The sequence below is a fragment of the Stegodyphus dumicola genome, chromosome 1, assembly GCF_044657685.1.
Source record: "Stegodyphus dumicola isolate Sdum_Otavi_A_Nest chromosome 1, ASM4465768v1".
NCBI classification, from domain to species: domain Eukaryota; kingdom Metazoa; phylum Arthropoda; class Arachnida; order Araneae; family Eresidae; genus Stegodyphus; species Stegodyphus dumicola.
The window spans coordinates 20,136,557-20,157,694 of record NC_140768.1 but is presented as its reverse complement, the minus strand read 5'-3'; the positions used below and the strand labels follow the sequence as shown (position 1 = coordinate 20,157,694).

Sequence of the window (21,138 nt, the reverse complement as noted above, 5' to 3'; positions counted from 1 at the left end):
AATTATTTAGATGAGAGTATTATTGAATTAAAAAATAAATAATTTTTGCACTTTTTATCCCTTATATATATATTTTATATGATTTCTTCTTTACTACATGGTATAGCTTCATATCTGGAAGCAATTAATTATCAATTTTACAATATTAATTATTTTTTGTAATCAATGGAATATTTATTTTGCCAATGAATTGTCTATGCACATTTGGCTGTGGACCCCCAGTCAACCCGTTGGTCATCTTTGACCCCTAGAGGGTCCATAATGACTCTGTTGGGAGCCCTTGTGCTAAATGTTTGACTTGTGTTATAAGAACTGTCACACATTCTGCTACAGAGCGAGATTCCGAATTCCAGCATATCTCGATCTGGCAGTCTGTGGGCCACAAGTGCTTGTTGAAGTCTGCCCTTGTGTCCTTGTAGATTTTCAAAGAGTTAAAAAACAAAAATTTAAATTAACTTCATATACTACACTATAACTGAAAATCTCATGGTTTGGAAATTAGACATGGCAATCACCTATCACATAAGTAAGGTAAAATAACATGCCGAACAAATATTAATTTAGAAGTCAAACAACAAAAGAGTCTCATCTCAACACACCAAAAGGCACACTCTTGTTTTAGGAGATTTTAAGAATTCTCTTGTCACTCCTTTCTTTGCATAAGTTAGCCACGAGGGCCATCCAGGAAGTAGATTACGTTTCCGTCTGTGTCCGCTAGGGGCGGGGCTAGTGCGGCCATCTTGGGGTCAGAGCGTTGGGCAGCTCAGTCTGCATCTAGCCGTGCTAGTGAGAGGTTCGTGCTGTGCTCCGTTCAGATACTGTGACAGTTTGAAATGTCTGCGTTAATTGAAAATCCCGCGAGCTGCGAGGTGCGCTCAGTAATAAGGTTTCTGACTGCAAAAAACTGTAAACCGATAGAAATCTATCGGCAGCTTCGTGAAGTGTATGGGGACAACATTATCACTGAAGGTGGAGTGCGTCAGTGGGTCATAAGATTTCAAAATGGCCGAACCAATGTTCACGACGAAGATCGAAGTGGGAGACCCAGCATAGTGACCGCCGAACTTCTCGAAAAAGTCGATGCTAAAGTCCGTGAAAATCGAAATTTCACAATAACGGAACTTTCTTTGAGTTTTCCACAAATTTCGCGAAGTTTGTTGCACGAAATCATCAGCGAAAAGCTTGGTTACCACAAGTTTTGTGCAAGATGGATTCCAAAAATCTTGACAGAGGACCACAAAAATCAGCGAACGGCTGCAACGTTGAACTTTTTGGACGCTTACCATAAGGATGGTGACTCTTTACTCGATCGCATCGTTACTGGTGACGAAACGTGGATGAAACATGTGAACTGTGAAACGAAATTGCAATCAATGCAGTGGGGGCACACAAGTTCTCCCCAAAAACCCAAGAAATGCATGCAAACAATGTCGGCAAGGAAGATGATGGCGACTGTTTTTTGGGACAGAAAAGGTGTAATTTTGGTGGACTTCCTGGAAAGCGGCACTACAATAAACTCTCAAAGGTATTGCCAAACTCTCCAAAAACTCAGAAGAGCAATTCAAAACAAGCGCAGAGGAATGTTGAGCTCTAAGATCTTGTTGATTCACGACAACGCCCGGCCCCACACGGCAAATGTCACTCGTAAAGTTCTTGAATCTTTTAAGTGGGAGTTGTTTCCTCACCCGCCGTACAGTCCCGACCTGGCACCGAGCGACTTCCACCTATTCCCAGCAATGAAGAAGTGGCTGGCTATGCAGCATTTTGATGACGACGCACAGCTGCAAGAAGAGGTAACGAAGTGGTTGAAGGCGCAGGCGGCCGAATTTTTCGACGAAGGAATTTCCAAGCTCGTACATCGCTACGATAAATGCCTTAATTTGTATGGTGACTATGTAGAAAAGTAGTATTTGAGTGTGGCTTTCATCTGTATATAATAAAATTTGTTTCCTATACTTTGTTTATTTTTTTATTCCAAAACGTAATCTACTTTCTGGATAGCCCTCGTATAAAATTGCATGCATTTTACAGAAATTAAACTTTAATGTCGTTTAATCTCCTATTAAGAAATTCCCAAGTTCCATACTTAAGGACCCCATTCCGGATAGGAATTCCTGGGGTATTTACAGGATTCCTTGTCAGTGTGGTTTAATTAACTTGGTCAAACTAAGAGAGCCTTAAAATTTCACATGGACAGGGACATGAGATATGTGTCAGGAAAAAAAAAAAAAAAAAAACGCAGAAGTCCTCTGTTGGCCAGCATTGTTGGTCCAAAAATCACACTTTCCATTTTTCTGCAGCCTGAATTATTCAAAAAACATCTTCCATTGGTGAATTAGATCTTCTAGAGGCATTCACATAAAAAAAATAACTTTCTGTTCTAGTTAACGACTCTTAATTCCAATCCATCTTTACCTTCAGCCTTGAAGGAAATTATGTGTTAGTTTTATTGTTTCATCAATAGATGTTGCCAGTAGCTTACCTCCTGTCCAGCTATTTTTATTTTGTCTCTTTCATTTGCACTTTGGCAGCTGAGGATGTTGGTTCAGTAAAACCATTGAAACTAGTCCTGTGAAAATTTGCAAATATAACTCTGATTTTTGTTGTTTGTCTTCTAAATTAACACCTTTCACTTTTTCTCTCAAGAGTAATGGTTTATGAAATTATCGATTATCAAGCCCCTGTTGATTCTCACCATCCTTTCATTTTATATTTAACATCAAATGTTTTGCAACCAATCATCGTTAACTCATAAGAAATTATATGCATAGTTAATTCATTATCTGTCTGTTAGTCCAATAGATGCATAAGAGTTTGAAATCCTTCCTATGTGATAGGCATTAATAGTCTCTGTAACACAGTACCCAATGTTCATAATGTAAAGCTGGCTTCAAATTGAATTCAATCAAACTGGATTGGATCTTAAAGGAACATAAAGATACCCTTCATTTAGGCAGTGCTAATAGCTCGTAACCTTTGTATGATTATGATATTAATATTTCTTTGTGATATTAACTAAATATTTAGCTAATATTTTAGTGATATTTGTGTGATTAACTAAATATTTAGCTGTTCAGAGGAAAAAATACTTTTCATAAACATGACGAGAGTTATTTGGAATTTGGATTTATTTGGTATGGCAATGAGAGATAACCCTCTGCATAATTTTTTTATTAAAATTGGTTCAAAAACTGTGTATTTTTAATTGCATATTTCAAATCTGAATATATTTTAGAGTTAAAATATATGAAATTTTCTTCTATAAGAGTTTTCTTTTTTCGATATAGAGTTAGACCATAAATAAATAAATTTTTTCGACAACCTTCAAATTGAGGAATAATCATATAAAAACAAAATTTTGGAAATTAATCTTGGTTAAATTATGGTTTATTTTATGAAATACAAAGGTAAAATTTATATACTAATGAAAATATGCAAAATACTTACAAAACATTTATTAGGAATGAAGTTTAGTATGATAAACCTCAAATGAAGGCTTGAGGCAACAAACAGTACACTGTCTACAAGGTTCTTGACGAGATTTGGGGGTATATATAACTAGCAAAATATTAAGCAGGTAGTGTCATGGGATTGAGAGTTGAATTACATGTGTCTTTTATCTTTGAAAAGAGCTCGCAAAATGGTTCAAACATGCTTGTGTATTTTGCAGAAATATGGACAATTAATGCCATCTGTTAACCCAGACTTGAATAAATAATTAAATATCACAGAAAAGCCGAAATGAAACCGCGAATAGGAAAGCAGCGGGTTGAACAGTTAAATAGATTAGAAAAATGCAGCTCTGTGGAAATTGCGGGTTGCATAAATTTTGCTCCTTCTAGGTTGACAATTTGAAATTATGGATAAAATTTAACTGCTGAAGATTATGTTTTAAAAATGTACCTGCTAAATAAAAATATGATTTTAACACAAATTTAGTTCTAAAAGATAGATGTAATTACAGCTAATTGAAATCAGTGCATAGTTTTATGTTCTTCTTCCAGAAAAATAAAGTCATTTTGATGCACATTGCATTTAATAAAAGTTATATAATAACAAAGCAATACATTGTGTGATGAATATTAAAGGAAGTAATAACATGTACGGTGTAAAATTTATCAAGTTACTGTGCAAAAAAACTATTTAATATGATTTATTTCAAAATGTTGCTCATCTTAGTTTCTTCTAAATTCCACTAGCATCAGGATAATATGATTTTAATAGTATGTAGGATAATTTTGAACTGAAAGCAAGAGGTAGTATAGTTTCTCAGTTGTGCTATCTTATATAACATACCAAATTCATGTTAAACAAAGGTTTTCTGCAACCACATTTGTTTTACCGTTCTTAAAAATTGGTAAATGATTAACTCGGTTTATGCATATTTAAGTGTTGTTGCAATTAATTATTAGTTCAAAATTAATCATTTATGAAAAAAAATTGGATACATTTAACCATTATAATCACGAAACAGTTATGTGAGGTAAGTCTTGAAGGCTTTATCATTGTGTGGTTTTCTGTATTCAAGTAACCTAGACTCACCCATACCCGTGCCAGATTCTCTTTTAAGTTCTGCACCCATACAATCTATAAGCTCATGCATTTCATAGTGACCATCCTTTCTGTTTAATATTCACCTTCATTTTTCTTTTTGGACTCTTTTACTGGCTTCTTTTTAGTTATTTCTTCAAGAATGTCTTTGCCTGGTAAAATCAAATGGCCTTCATTGTTCTTGTCTTTTTCCACCTATACATTTAAATTTTCTTCACTTGAGCTTTCAAACCTTGAACAACAGCAAAAATTTTGATGAGGCCTAAAACTGTTACTTTAAAAACTGAGCTTACATTTTAATTCTGTTTCTTTACAATATAAAGATTTTCTCAAGCGATAAATTAGCATTAAATGCTTAACTTCATTCCATATTGTACTAGAGGATTTTTTTAAATTATTTATTATAATTTTCACTGTTTCATTGTTAGTAGTTTAATAACTTCAAGGTAAAACATTTTGCTTTTTATAATCCTTTGATGAATGAAGATATTTAAAGTATTCTCCTGCATAGTTTTATTTCATAATTCATTGTTTCTACATTTAAAATAATGAGGTTACTTGTCTTTTATAATAAAATAAGCGTTTTCTTCTAAATAATAAGACACTAAAAAAACTGGCTTGAAAAAGTTAGAGATTAGTGATTTTTAGATTCAGTTTGTCATCACCATTTCAATTAAGTGATGTTTGAAGAAGCAGGATTTGGTTAGCATAGTGACTTTTAGACAGTTTTCATCACCATTTCAATAAAGTGTTGTTGAATGAAGGAGGATTTAGTTATCATAGCATAGATTTGCATAGCAGTTTCTTTTTTTTTTTTTTTTTTTTTTTTTTTTTTTCTTGGGGGGGGGGATAGCTAAAGGTATCTGTGATGAATTAAATTGCTACACTTTCAAAAATATGCTGTTACAGACTTCCATATTTCTTAACATGAACTGTTTTGTAATTTATTTAAAATGTATATTTTGCAGTCACATAGCAGCATAGGATATTAACCTTTTTATTATTATTATTTCACTTTTAAGAAGTTATTAAAGTAGAATACTTAAATATTTTAAAGTACATTTATTTTATTATAATGGTATGCTTTTGTCCTTATAAACAATTCTTTTTGTTAAAATGAAATCTGTAATTTAATTTGAAATTTACTTTGTAGGTTTTTTAGCTGTTGATTATGTAGTTGGTCAGAAAGAATGTTTTAGTTACTTACATGATATAAGTTTGGAGAAAGAAAACTATAATGGATTTTTATTAGTCTTAATGGATCTTAGGTAAATTAAAAAAGAAACTTTTTATTATTTGTATAAGTCATTTGACAAAATTTTGATTTGCTATTTATTTTTATAGTTGTTTCAAAACTCCACAAATAGCATATTTTACCAATGCATCGTCACAACCACCTGTTACTATCGGACCAGGTATCTATGATTGTGCATATATATATATAATTTATAAATGATTTCTGTTATTAACTTGATTACTTAAGATTGTTCTGTCTGCTAGCACTGTATTCAGTTAACCAGATTTCTTTTATGAGAAATGAAATTAATATATTGAATGGAGCTTATGTTAGGAAGTTTTGAAAGATTGCCTGAAAACACCTATTAGACTGAGAGAACTCAACTTTGTGAACTTGTGAAGTGTCAAAAATGTATTAATGAGCTTTTTATTCAACACTTATTGACTGCAAGTTCATTAACTGCTTTTGTTTCTATTATTTTTTATTTTATTTTTAGCCATTTAATTCTTTACCAGCTAATATTTCCAATCGGAAACGAGAAAAAAATATCTAAATTAATTATTCTTCGTATTTAAAACTCATTTATTTTTTTTTAATTATTGTCTGTGTGAATAGAAGGAAATATAACATATTATTATTAAGTGTAAATAGATAGTTATTGATGTTTTTATTTCCTTTATTTTTTATTTTGAAACCACATAGTAAAGATCCTTTCCTTATTTCAATATAATGAATATTGAATCTTGTAGGAAGAATAAAGCTAATTTTCAGAATAAACAAAATACTTTTATTTAAATTTCAAAACAGAACCAAAAAAAATAAATATTGCAGCTCTAAACTCTCAAAATTTTAAACTCTTAACTACTGCAGTTAAAACTCTTACAACTATTAAAAAAAACTCCCAATCTTAAACTCTCTAAAACAAAATATATATAAAAATCTTTCGAATCCTCTTCTTGTTGCCACACCGTAAAATGCAAGTTCTTGTCCTATTATTTATATTTCACGTTCTCTTTAAGTCATGATCTTTACAAGTCACGATCTTTACAAGTCTCCCCACAAGAAGCACATTCGTCACCGTAGAGACAATGTTGCTCAGAGTTCATTGAGAGAGAAAGAGTTAACAGCTAACCTTGACAAAGAATCAGCATTCCCATGTAAACTTCCTTTGCGGTATGTCACAGTCATGTTATACCGTTGTAACGCTAAGGCCCAACGAGACAGTTTAGCACCATGAGGGGCGCTTTGGGTCAAGTAGGTGAGGGGATTGTGATCAGACACAATCTGCACTTTGGCACCGAAAATCCATGTGTCAAATTTTTTCAAGGCTTCGATGACACAAAATGCTTCTCGTTCGATGGTTGACCATCGTTGTTGACAGGGCGTTAATTTCTTGCTGAAAAATGCTATGGGCATTTCTTTGCCATGTTCGTCGTTTTGAGCTAAACACGCTCCAATTGCGAAAGCAGATGCATCCGTATAGAGTTGAAAGGGCTTGCTGATGTCCGGAGTATGCAGAGATGGCATTTTAATCAACTCTTCTTTAAGTTTGTTAAAAGCTGCTTCTTTTTCAGAGTCCCATGGAATATTATTTGGAACACTCTTCTTTGTAAGGTTTGTTAGAGGTAAAACAATCTCAGAAAAATTTGGGATATAATCCCTATAGTAGCTTGCTAGCCCTAAAAGACTCCTGACTTCTTTTTTAGTGGTAGGCTTAGACAGATTTCTGATGACTTCTACTTTCTCAGGATCTGGAGAGTGAGTGCCAGAACCTATTACATGTCCTAGAAACTTCACGTGGCTCTTTCCGAAATCACACTTTTCTAGATTTGCGGTTAGACCTGCGTTTCTCAGTGTCTGAAACACTTGGTCGATGTGATAGAGGTGGCCATCCCAAGTTTCAGAAAATATTGCCACATCATCAATATATGAACGGCAGTAGTTCTTATGGTTTGCAAGCACCTTATCCATCGATTTTTGGAAGGTACTTCCAGCATTTTTCAAACCGAAAGGGAGAACTTTCCATTGGTAATGGCCGGAATGAGTGATAAATGCTGTGTAGGGTTTAGCTTCTTCTTTCATAGGAATTTGCCAATATCCCTTGGTTAAATCGAGAACTGTTATGAATTTGGCTTTCCCTATTTCGAATAGTAAATCTTTAGCAATTTTCATCGGATAGGCGTCCGGAATTGTGAAGCTATTTAAAAGCCTGAAGTCTATGCACAGTCTAACGCCGCCATTCTTTTTTGCAACACATACTATAGGATGTGCCCAGTTACTGTCACTGGGTTCTATAAGATCCCATTCTAACAGTTCTTTAACTTGACGATCGACTTCCTCTTGAAGTGAAACAGGAACACGGTAGGGCCTCAATCTTTTCGGATTACATCCTTCTGTAACCTTGATGTCATGACCACCAACATTGGCTTGACCAGGTTTGCTACTGAAAACATCTACATAAGATTTTAGTACTTTAAATAGTCCTTCCCGTTGGTAATATTTTAAGTCACCTTTCAAATTTTGTAAATGGGTCCAGATATCATCAGCAGATTTATTCATAAGATCTGCTGATGCATAGTGGATATCTCCAAACTCTTCATCTTGGTCAAAAATGATACCAACGTGATCTACACGAGCAATATATGGCCTTAACTTATTTATATGAAGTTCCCTAATACTTCCGTTTTCCATTTCGATTTTGGCAGAGTGTGGCCTGGTAAGTTTGATCACGGTAGCTGGTCCTTGCCACGTGTTGAGCAATTTATGTGATGATGATGGCATTAACATGAGGACTTTGTCCCCAACATTGAAAGTCTTTTCTTGAGAACGTAAATTGTATCTTGAAGTGTACTCTTCTTGAGATATTTTGGAATTTGCTGATGCAATGTCATGAGCTTTTCTTAATTTTTCTAAAAGGTCTTGTAGATAATTTTCAATTGAACGGGAAGCTGTAACTGGAATGCTACGTTCACCTGTCCATATTTCTTTCAGCAAAGATAATGGTCCTGGTGGTATTCTTCCATATACCATCTGGAAGGGAGACAAACCAGTGGTGCTATGTGGCACTTCTCTGTAGGCAAACAGGAGATAGGGAAGATTCAAATCCCAGTTTCTGCCATGTTCTTGGATATTTTTGTTCATCATCTCTTTTAAGGTTCTATTCCAACGCTCGACAGCACCCATACTCTCGGGGTGTCCTGGAGTGGAGAATCGTGGAGACACACCAAGTAAGTTCTCAAAGGCTCGGGTGAGTTTGGCTGTGAAATTAGTTCCCTGGTCGGAACAAATCACTTTTGGAAATCCAGTTTGAGTAAAAAACCTCATCAAAACGTTGCATGTTGTTTTCGCACTTATGTCTTTGACGGGGGTGGCTTCTGCCCATCTGGTGCATAGGTCAACAGCACATATCACAAACCGATGACCTCTCCTGGATGGAGGTTCTAATGGCCCGATACAATCCACGCTCCATACTTCAAAGGGTGTTTCCGGCCTAACAATAGGTTGAATTGGGATTCGATCTTTGTACGTAACTGTTCTCCTCAGTTGGCATTCTTTACAACTTTCACAGAATTTTTTAACATCTTGCTTAATAGTAGGCCAAAAGAATGAGTACTTGATTCGTTGAATTGTCTTTTTCTCACCGAGGTGGCCGGCAAGAGGGATTTCATGTGCCATTCTTAGGACTTCCCTTCTTTTTTCTAAAGGTAATACAACTTGCTTAATGTTTTCACCACAGATATATTCGGAATGAAGTAATATGCCATCATCGAAAGTATATGAATTTTGATTTTTATTTGCCCATTCAAAGCATTTTTTCAGAGTTTCGTCTTGTTCTTGATGTGTCTTGAATTCTAGTCTTACCTTGTTCGTTGTTTTCAGAGACTCTATGTTTTCTTGGGAAATCTGATTAACAACAGCCAAATTTGTAGTAATGTCTTCAACTGGTGAGGGTTTATCATCTGTCTCTTTGTACTCTAAGGGGGATGCATCCCAATGACGATCACGGTTCCACAGTTCGATATTTCCACAGAGTGTTTCATAAGCTGAAGAACTCAATAGCAAGTCGGTAACTAGCTTTTTTGAAACAGCACACGTAATGGACACTCTACCGTGAAAATCATCGTCAATTTTCATCTGGAAAATCTTTAGTGGAGTAATTTCGTTTTCACCAAAAGCAGAAGATATCTCTATTTTACCTTTCTCCTTCGCAAGGTATGTTGTCAACCAATTTCTCACGGACTACTGAAATTTGTGCTCCCGTGTCTACGATTCCATTTAGAATAATATCTCCACATTTAACTTTGACCAGTTTTAATTCATCTATGTTTCTAGATACGTCCACTGATTTTGAGACAGGAATAGAGATCTTGGCAGTTAGCACTTCTGGTTTTTCTTTTTCTGCTAGGGGTGCTTGTGTTTGTATTAAGTTGTTTTGTGCTGTTGCAGAAGCACTTCTTGGTATCCGATTTTTGGTACATAACTTAGATGTATGACCTTCTTTTCCACAATTATAGCAAGTTAATTTGAAATTAGTCTTTTGTGGTTCGTCACTCTTACGGGATGGGTACACTCTTGGCGTGTTTTCAGCGTACAGCGATTTATTTCTGAAAGCTCTTTCTGGAAGTGGAGAACGAGGTTGCCATTTTTTATTAGTTCTGTCTGCTGATGGATTACCACCATTCTGTTTTGAGATATTACGAACACTGTCATATTCGTCAAGTTTATCAGCTAATTTGGTTGGAGAAACGAATTTCGCCCAGTCGTCAAGAAGATGGTCTCTTACTTCATAGGGTACTCTTTTCTTAATTTGGTCAGTAATAATCAAGTCTTTTAACGCGGCAAAATTTGTGATTTCAAGACCATTGATCCATTCTTCAAAATAACTTGTAATTTCGTAGCAAAAATCTCTCCATGATTTTTCAGCGCTCTTTTGGTGCATCACAAATTTTTTTCTAAAGCTTTCAGGATTTAATTTAAATCTCTTCAATAAAATGGCCTTAATGTACTCATAATCTTCAAAATTTTCTTCAGATTCCCTACCAATTAATTGAATGATTTCAGATGGCATTAAAGTCAATAAACATGAAACCCAATCTTTAGGATCAATCTTTGTCCTTTTAGCTTGTCTTTCAAATAAGGATAAATAAATCACAATATCATCGTGTCTTAAATTGAATTTGGGAATAAGCTTAATTAAATCAAAATTATGATGTCCATTTTCATTTGTTGGTGGAGTTTGTGTTAGTCGAACACGAGATTCAATTTCGAGTTTCCTCAATTCAAATTCCATTTGCTCTCTTTTCTGCTGTGCTTCTAATTCTTCTTTCCTTCGTCTTTCCTCAAGCTCTTCTTTCTCCTTTCTTCGCTGTTCCTCAATCTCTTCTTTCCTTCGCCTTTCCTCAAGCTCTTCTTTCTCCTTTCTTCGCTGTTCCTCTTCTTTTCTTTTCCTCTCTTCAATAATCGTTAAAAACACTTCTTTAGCAAATGCTTCATCATATGTATCACTTTGAATTATTTCATTTTTTATCGCCACGATTTTCATACTTGGATCTACTTGAATTTCTAATTCAGCAGCTAAAGCCAGCAAATCCTCTTTTTTCCCACGTCCCATAAAAGCCATGTCTCGATTTTATTCAGCCAATAGACTCTTAGTTTTATAAAAAAAAAATTTTTTTTCTCTTTTCTTTTTCTATTTAAATATAATTCACAATGAATTTAATTTTATTCGGCACGAAAATCAATCAGTGGAATCAATACTTAATGTGTTGTTCACTTACTCTGGCGAGTCAAACGAAATTACATTTGAACACTGGCGTATTCATTACTTTGAAAATTTACATTTGAACACTGGCGTATTCATTACTTTGAAAATTACATTTGAACACTGGCGTATTCATTACTTTGAAAATTACATTTGAACACTGGCGTATTCATTACTTTGAAAATTACATTTGAACACTGGCGTATTCATTACTTTGATAAGTAAATAAACTAAGATTCCATGACGGAAACAATAATTAACTTTTCATAATCTTAATTAACTATTTTACGTTTCCAAGGTAAATTGATCTCTCACCTGAGTTATTTTGGTTCGTAATTATATGCGGGGAAACTCCTATCCTACCGGCTGCGCCAGTAAAGATCCTTTCCTTATTTCAATATAATGAATATTGAATCTTGTAGGAAGAATAAAGCTAATTTTCAGAATAAACAAAATATTTTTATTTAAATTTCAAAACAGAACCAAAAAAAATAAATATTGCAGCTCTAAACTCTCAAAATTTTAAACTCTTAACTACTGCAGTTAAAACTCTTACAACTATTAAAAAAAACTCCCAATCTTAAACTCTCTAAAACAAAATATATATAAAAATCTTTCGAATCCTCTTCTTGTTGCGACACCGTAAAATGCAAGTTCTTGTCCTATTATTTATATTTCACGTTCTCTTTAAGTCACGATCTTCACAAGTCATGATCTTTACAAGTCACGATCTTTACACACATAATTAATTAAGGTAATCAATTAAAAATTCAAAATAGTTATTTAGTAAAAATTTAAATTTTCTATCAATCATACTTATGATTGTACGATAGGAAAAAATTATTAGTCATTAAATGTGTGTCAGCTGGATGCAAAGGCTCCCAAATGTGAACATAACAAAAAAATTTTTCTTCCTTATATAAGCAGCCACTACTTAAGCATTTCATGATATTCAAAAGTTGCATATTGCAAATATAGTAAATAAATTTGCTAATTTTACAATTAGCTGCAGAAGCATCTTTAATAAAGAAGTACCCCAAAACATATATTAAGAAATTTTTATGATAGTTATATATATATTTTTTTTGCTAGATGATAGTGCAACAAACAATGTAAAAGTATTTAAAAAAACCTAATTATAATCAAATTCTTCAGGCTTCGTGACTTTTTTTTTCAATTAAGTGGCATGAATAAAAAAAAATGTATTTTTGTTGCTTAAGAAAAATTTTAATAATGATATGCCTATTTTTATAATCAAGAGTAAATCTTCTCTTTTAGTGAATAAAACTTAGTTGGCTATTTCTATCACTAACTCCTTTCTTCTAGTAATTTAGCTACTTTTGTAACTAGATTAGGTATTTAATTTAGCTTGACTAACTTTGACTTAATGAAAAGTCTAGAATGAAAAGTCTAGAATTTGCCTTTTTCTCATTTATTACTTGCATTCTATTTTAATGAATGATATAGTAATATTTCTGGTATTTATTCTTTGGCTGATGACCTTTGATTGCATTTGTATCTGTCATCGTGCTTGTAGATAATTTTCATGTTTATATTTATCCTTAACTTTTAATTTTGGATATTTTTTGCTGCAAATTGTTTCTTTTCAGTTCCAATACATTCATTTCTTTTGTCATTATAATACATTGAATTCTCTGTAAGTTGTTTACCAGTGTTTCCAAAGTATGTTTATCTGTGGAGATAATCATCTTAGAGAAGTGATATTTAATACTAATGTTTATATGTGTTTTCAGAAATATTGCTGAATTTCAGAGGGTTCACTGTGTATGTGTGTGTGTCATTAGAGAAGTTCTGTATTTTTTTTTAAATCAAAGCGCATTTTCGTATAATTATTTGTTACTGCTGATACAGAGTGACCTTTATTGAAGTGGTTGTTTAAATACTGTTTTTTCTATCCCATTGTATAATTCAAGCATATGACAGTAAAAAGTCAATACCAGCCAGAAAAAAGCCAGTAAATGGCTGAAATTTTGTTTCAGTGGAGTGCTAAGAATGGAGAATCCAAAAGTTGATTTTTGTCATATTATGTTCTGTAAAATTTGTGCTATATATATGGAACAAATGTTGTATTTGGACTTGTGGAATTGGTCTAAAAATTTTGGACCACTTTGGGGATAGAAACAACAAAAATGTTGCTTCTAATGAGGCAGTTTAGGTAGTTTAAAAAGTTTAAGCATGGAAATGTCAGCCTCAATGATGCTTGCTTTGGACAACCATTCTCTGTAAATAAGGATATATTATAAGAAGCTTTCACTGAAAATCCAAGTTATGCAGTTCAGGAACTACAAGACAGAATAAATATTCCAAACAGTGTAGTACATGTTCAAACTTGAAGAAGATTGTTTATGCGAGCTGCTACGTTGTATGGATACCCCTTACTTTAACAGATCATTGATATACTTGTTCATGTTTTGGTATATGATTCTGTGCTGAAAAAAATTAGAAGTGGATACTAGACAATAATGTTACAAAAAAAAAAAGAGTATGATGTAAGCCAAAAGAATCTCAAATCAGACAATAAATTTGGAAAAATAATGTTTCCACATGGCAGTGTTTTAAATGCAGAAATTGAAGCTAAGCACCCTGAACTGAACAATCTTTGCGCTGTTGTTTTCTATCATGAGAGTGCTCGGCTCCATATTTTGATGAACATCAGACAAAAGCTTTGTAGGGAATCTTATGTTAATTAACCAGTTATTTTGATTCCAGCCTTTACTATAACTTCTTCTTTTCATATTCCTTGCCAGAATGCAAATTAGTAGTGAGCATTTAAGCTGAGGTTTTTTTAGATTTGAAATGGAAAGTGTTTCTGGCATTGTATGTGCATTACATGGTTAGATTCCTTCCAGGCCTAATAGTTGAAATTATCTGACATTGCACCCTCTCGCTGCTGATATTATAATTCTGATACTCTGAAAGAGTTTAGTGAACTAGCATATAGTGTAATAATTAATTGTGTAGTCTTTGGCTACTGTTCAATGTTTAAGTTAAATTGAACCTTTCCATTTATTTTGCATCACCACAAATTATGGTCATTATAGACAAGAGTGTGCACTTATGTTCCGAATTCTGTTTAAATTTTGATTTAAACAGAATTTTATTAAACAGAAGGCTATTTCAACCTTCACAAGTTTGTGTCATTGTTCTGAGACACAGCGATAATTCGCTTCACTTCTGTTAAGGTTATAGGACTAAAATAGCTCTACCAAATCAAGTGTAACCCATAACTTATTAAGTATAGCTCATATACCTTGTATCACCCCTTCTTATAGTAACTTTGCCCTCTCGTACTTCCATCTCTTCAGGTCGCTTCAATATTCTTCAAATGACTTAAAATTACTCTATGGAAACTGCCAAACAGCACGTTAATAACTTCTTTATGAATAAACTAATGATGTTTTTAAAAAAGGAATTTTTGAGCTGCTTGAGAGATGGCAAAATGTAATGGAATAAAATGGGCATATGTATATTCAAGGAAAGTATGTTATGTTTTTGTACAGCTTCATTTGTATTTATCATCAAAAACTTCAGAACTTTTCGGATGATTCTGTATATGTATGAGTTCAGACCAAACCTACTTTAATTATGTTTAGTTTAATTCTTATTTTCATTGGTTTTATCAGAGTGGATTTCTTTTATTTAATTGTAACATTTTATAAAAGTTAATGATTTCCAAAACCATAGAAATCTTTCAAAACTTGCTAAAATACATGCTGTTCTCCATTTTTATTATTTTGAACTTTTAATTATAAATCATACATTAATCATATTTATCCAGAATCATAATCATTTATTTATTATCAATTATATGTTTATAGAATTGTAAATTACAATTTAAAAGTTTAAATTGTCAAATTTAAAGTGTTGCAGAAATTTATGATGAGCTGGAAGCAGATTCAGAACTTTCAAAAGGAAAGATAAATTGGAGGATTAGATGTGAAATTCACTTCTGGTTAAGCAGATGAAGACTTGCAATGTATAAAAAATACTTGATGATGTTTGACATAGGGGAACTATTTATAATGCTTTCATTAATGCTTATAAATCAATGACCAGCACTACCATGAAATTTGCAATGAAAAAGGCTTTATTAATTTTTATAATTATATTTTTATTGCATGTTATATGCTTCAAATATAGGTCGGTGAGTTCAAACAAAATATTTATAGCAGGGATTCTTAATATTTCTTGTCCCATGTACCCTTTTCACCATTCCTAGGCGATCATTCCCCCGCCATTCTTTCGAGAACTTGAAAAATATGTATACTTTTTTTTATTTTAAATTATTTTTAAATCATTTTTAGTGTTTCATAAATTAAACAGGCAAAAGTATAAAATATGTTGGTAAATATCAAAACCTGGGAAAAGTAGTTTTTTTATTTGGAAACTAAAACTTAATATTAGCATGTAAAGGCTGACACCACATTTCCCTCTGAAACTATATGAAATTCTCCTTGGGGGGGGGGAATTCTTCCCTGATTGAGAACTCCAGATTTATAGCATAACATATAACAAGTTTAAAACTAAATTAAAATGATTTCTGAACCAGTAATCCTAACTTAATGATAAATTTTAGTTGTATCTTCATTGTCATGAAACCAAAGTTCAACTGTGTATATACTAATGTGTGATTGAATATAAAGAATAAAATTTTGTGTTTGTGTATTAAAGGAATTCATGCATTTGGTAACAGTATTACTCCTGAAACACCTTGGCCTAAAGTGACTAAAGCAAAAGAAAAGTTCACAGAAGTTGTAAAGAAAAATCCGTCTGTTGCAACTAAGGATGTTCTAGTAGACGAAGTATTTGCTTTGCTTCGCGATCGCTCATGGTAAGTATATAATTTCTACTGTTCTTCTTGCTTTGATTTAAAATGCTTGACATGAGTGTATTTAATGAAAAAAGAAATGTGATTGCTCTTTGATGTTAATGAAATAATCCTTTTAACATAATTTTTCAGGTCTTTTTATAAAACTTCTGAATAATTTAAAAGGCAATGCAAAAGTTTTAAGACAAGTTAAAAATTAATCATTTCACAAAATTATAGCTAATTTTATTTGCAATTGAGTTAGTTTACAGGCATTTTTATTTTGCCATACAATTAGCTGTAAATTTTAATGATTGAGGAAGATATAAACTATCTTATTAGTTAGATATAAATTTGGTTATACTAGATATAAATTAGCTTTATTAATTTTTAATAATCATTATTTTAGCTTTTTATCTTAATACGTCCCTGATTTAACAGTAGCAAATCAGTGTAAAGTGTGAAAGCATGTGTCTTTTTTTTTTTCTTATTTAAGTAGTACTTTATACAAGAATATAGCAAACAATAAAGAGGAACTCGGTGTAATGTGATGGTTTATGTGTATTAATTTATTTTTTATGCCTATTTAATGTTTACTCTTTTTTTTTAAATTAATGTAATTCTCATCATATTCTTACTTATGACAATCAAATGTCATATATCTTTCTATTATTTCTCTTACTAAATTCTCTTTGCCTCATGAAATCATATTTTTGTTTCAGTATAAATTATTTTAGGTAATATAAGTTACATTTCTAATGCTCAATAAGTTTATGGAACTCAAATAGTTTGAATTATGGTATACTTTAACTATTGGTAACCTAAATAGATGAAACAAATGAACTGGACATTTGTTTGCTTGTTATATAGGTTGCCATTATATTTCAATGTAAGGCCTGTAATGTAAACTATTGCCAAGTGTTGGCCAAGTATGCCAACTATTCAAAGAATTTTGGCTATTTTAATTCTGGCACCTTTCAATAAATTAGCCTAAATCATATTGTTTTGTGCTAGATATGTCGTTTTGTTTCCAATGTAAAACTCGGAATAGAAAATAGATGTTGCATAGCAAATAAATGTTATGAAACTTTCTGTATTTAAATGCATTCTGCGTGTATGTGATGTAAAACTATCAAAAAGTATCGCGCAGTATATAGAGGCATATCAAATTTGTATGTTTTGGGTGTGTTTTGTCTTGAGCCAGTAACACTAATAATGTGATATTTACGAAATATGCATATTGCACTACAAAAATGACATCTTCTATTATTTTGTTCTGGGTTACTGTAAAACCTGTAAGAGTTCTTTCTTTTGCTGTGGATATGGTAATATTAGCTTGTAATTCTGTTTGAAATTTGTGGCCTTATTATTGCAGATTTCCTGGTCTATGAAGGTGCTTGAAATTTATCCTACATCATAAAGCAGCGCTGTTTCATACTTGTATTTGCAAGTAGAGGTTAAGGCGTAGCATGAAATTAGTTATTTAGCAGTTATAAGCTAATCCATGCTTTTCTTTCTTTTTTATATTTTTTTATAAGATGTTTGTTTACATGACAGGCATTACAGGCCTATTGTCACCTTTTTAATTAATTGACTATAATATTCCAATTTAAACTTATTAAATTAGTATAAAATACGAATAAATGTCTTTTTATTAAATTAATATCTCACAAGATAAAATGTACCAATAAATATGAATTCTTTAATAAAACTTAATTTGCTAGAAATCTTGCTAAAATTAGAAAGTATTGGCAAGTGGAAGGTTAGATATACTACATTAACATACTTCGGTTTTATATGAAAGATAGTATGCCAGTGTCAATTTTTTAAGTAAAAAAAAGTCATATTTAGATTGATATTGATTTTATAGAAGAGCTGTCGATTTTGGCGGAGACAGGAAAATATATTTTTGCTCCTTGAAAAGTGTCTCCGCTATTTCTGCCTTGAAACTGATGGAGATTTTCTGTAAAATCAACATGAATGAAATGAACAACATGAATTGAATTTTGCCCAATTTTTATAATATTGTTTAATGTACCTTTTTCAAAGTGCTTTTGTATTTATGTTTATATTTAGAAGATTGATGTAGCTGGGCCTTTATTACATAGTTGCAAGATGTTAAATTTATCTTATTCATTATTGTATAATAGTTTTTTATATTTACATTTAATTACTATCCATGTACTGTAATATGCAGTATTTATCTAATGGGTCTTATATTTATTAGCTACAGCCTTGATGAAAATATGAAAAAGCAAGGGAAAAGTAAAACATCTATGTTTCTGGACAAACTTAGTGCTATATTTGTCAACATTCCTGAATCAAATTATGGTAGTAGGTAAGTATATTTTGAAGTCTGTTGCTTCGTGATTCACTTTTATAAAAAATGTCCTTTTAAAATTATTTATTTTTCTTTTAGATGTCATACTGTGATCTTAGTTGATGGATCCAAAAATGTTGATTATTTTGAACGCAGTCGAAATGAGAAGTTACCACCAGAAACTGATGAAGAATGGATTTTATGTCATTATAATTTCAAATTATCGTAATCACATATACTTAATAAACCACATGTCAAGAGACATAGAATTAATTTTTCTACAGCTCAGCTTAGTTATAAAAGTGAGATTAAGTATGTGATAAAAAAATAATGAGTGATTTAGAAAAGTGAAATTATGTGTGTGATAAAATAAGTGAGATTAAGTAAGTGATGGAAAAAAGGTGATTAAGTAAGTGATAAAAGAAAGTGAGATTGAGTAAGTCATAAAAAAAGTGAGATTAAAAGATGTATCTGAGTGAAAATTTAGTTTTCAAATTTTACTGAAAATATCTTTGTGCAAATATATTTATTCATTTATTTGTCATTGTTATTTAAATATTTAAATTTTTGATGTATTCTACATTTCTTGTAAGGATTTTTACCCTTGCATATTGCTAAATTTTTATTAGTTTCTCTACAAATATGCACAAGGGTCAGAATTTGATGAAATATTCAGATAGTTTTGTTTGAATCTGATTTATTTACGTTTTTATTATATTTTATTTGAATATGAACTTTTTTTCTTCAATAAGTACCCAGAGTGCAGTATTTGTTACATATGTAGCCTATTGCATTTATTCAGTAAGTAATTATCTCTTTAAAAATTAAATAGAATAATTGTTAATAATTTTATCTTAAGATACTGATAATTATTGCTTTTATTTAATTATCAGTAAATGGTTAATATTTACTTTCATTTAAATGTAATGTTTTTTATATTATAAAAAGCTCTTCAGGGTCTTTCAAATCAAACTGCTTGTTTGTTATATTTAACGAGTCAGAAGCACAAAATATTCAGGTCTAAAGATTATTTCTGATCGTTTTGGAATAGGTTATACTACAGTCATGCAGTGAAAACACCAAAAGTTCAAGGCAAAACAGGATTCTGCTGCTGTGGTGCTTCTGTTGCTATAATCTACTAGCTGTCTTGATTGTCATAGCTTAGTTGGAAATCTTTAGTGGGAAGGATAGTTGTAATCTATCCCTTGTACTAAAGAAAGAAAATATGTGAGGAATAATTACTTATATACCCTCAAAAAATAAAAAATTAGACTTTCCCTTATCCGTTTTGTATACAGCTTTGCCTATTTGTCCTCGAAGGATTATTTTATTATCTTTATATATGCTCGCAACAAACACATTAGTAAACTTGTTTGCTCTCAAAACCCAATGATCTGAATGAAGCTAAGCAATGCACAGAACTCCACCTAAATGAATTAGCTCATTCAAGTTGCTTGTTACGCTTTCATTAGTCAATCTACCAGCTCGAAATAGAATATGCTTTCTCTTGTTTAAATTTCAGTTCAAATGAAAAGAGGGCAAAATTTTGATATTGCTTATCATACGAGTGAAATATATAAAAGAGTGCGATCACAGATTTACAAAAATCCAGAATCATTATTCTTCGCGTCTGCAGTCCACAGGTTAAACTTGTTTACAATACATGTAACTGAATGCTGCTCAGAAGGGATTACTAAATCTTTTGGATAATTTTACAAAAATTATTTAACTCACATAGTAACAGCCCATAACAATGGGAAGTATTAAAGAAAATCATTTAAATTTCTGAGTACTTGTCTGCAGGAGTGCGACATTTGTACAAAATATTCCTAGAATAATAGATAGAGATAATAGATCAAGATTACGTTTAAATTTGACTTGGAAAACATGTGAAGAAAAAAACAGCTTTATATGGATGCATTCAAATGTATTTTGATACTGATTAAATAATGTTGACTAATATTAATTGCAGACTCTTACAACATGATACTATATATAACTCTTATACAAGTGCACTACTGCAACATTGCCAAGCTACTATTGATATAACATTCCATAGTCTGTGTGGTCTTACTCATACAAAAAATAAATTCCTGAGATTTGATAATTAGCAAACATTAACTGATTCTAAAAATTAGGACATAATTCCAGAATTTGCATCAAATGCATAAAAATGACAAAGAAAATAAAAACTTTCAGGCAAATCAAGTAGCTATGATTCTTTTTAGAACTGAGAACCAAAAGGTATTCCATTGTAAAGTGTTTAATAATACATAGATATTATACTAGATGCTACAGAAATACTATTTAGCACTGCAAAAGGTAAGAATTTAAAATTTAATATTTGTTGGGCATTTATGAACAAATCTTACATAGTGATTAAAGCGGAGATGAATAAATTGCTAGTGGAATATCAAAAAGATACTGATCTAAACATATAA

At 31.8% G+C, this 21,138-nt stretch overlaps 1 protein-coding gene across 1 annotated transcript in view; it reads left to right on the top strand.

The window, feature by feature from the left end:
- LOC118204118 (transport and Golgi organization 2 homolog) overlaps positions 1 to 19,236 on the top strand; it is a 37,727-nt gene extending 18,491 nt beyond the window's left edge. Inside the window, exons 4-8 of the mRNA XM_085813422.1 lie at positions 5,705 to 5,819; positions 5,896 to 5,966; positions 16,242 to 16,401; positions 18,605 to 18,715; positions 18,797 to 19,236. Coding sequence (XP_085669548.1) covers positions 5,705 to 5,819; positions 5,896 to 5,966; positions 16,242 to 16,401; positions 18,605 to 18,715; positions 18,797 to 18,926 — 587 coding nt within the window. The 3' untranslated portion in view covers positions 18,927 to 19,236. The remainder of the gene's footprint in view (positions 1 to 5,704; positions 5,820 to 5,895; positions 5,967 to 16,241; positions 16,402 to 18,604; positions 18,716 to 18,796) is intronic.
- The last annotated feature ends 1,902 nt before the right edge of the window (positions 19,237 to 21,138 follow it).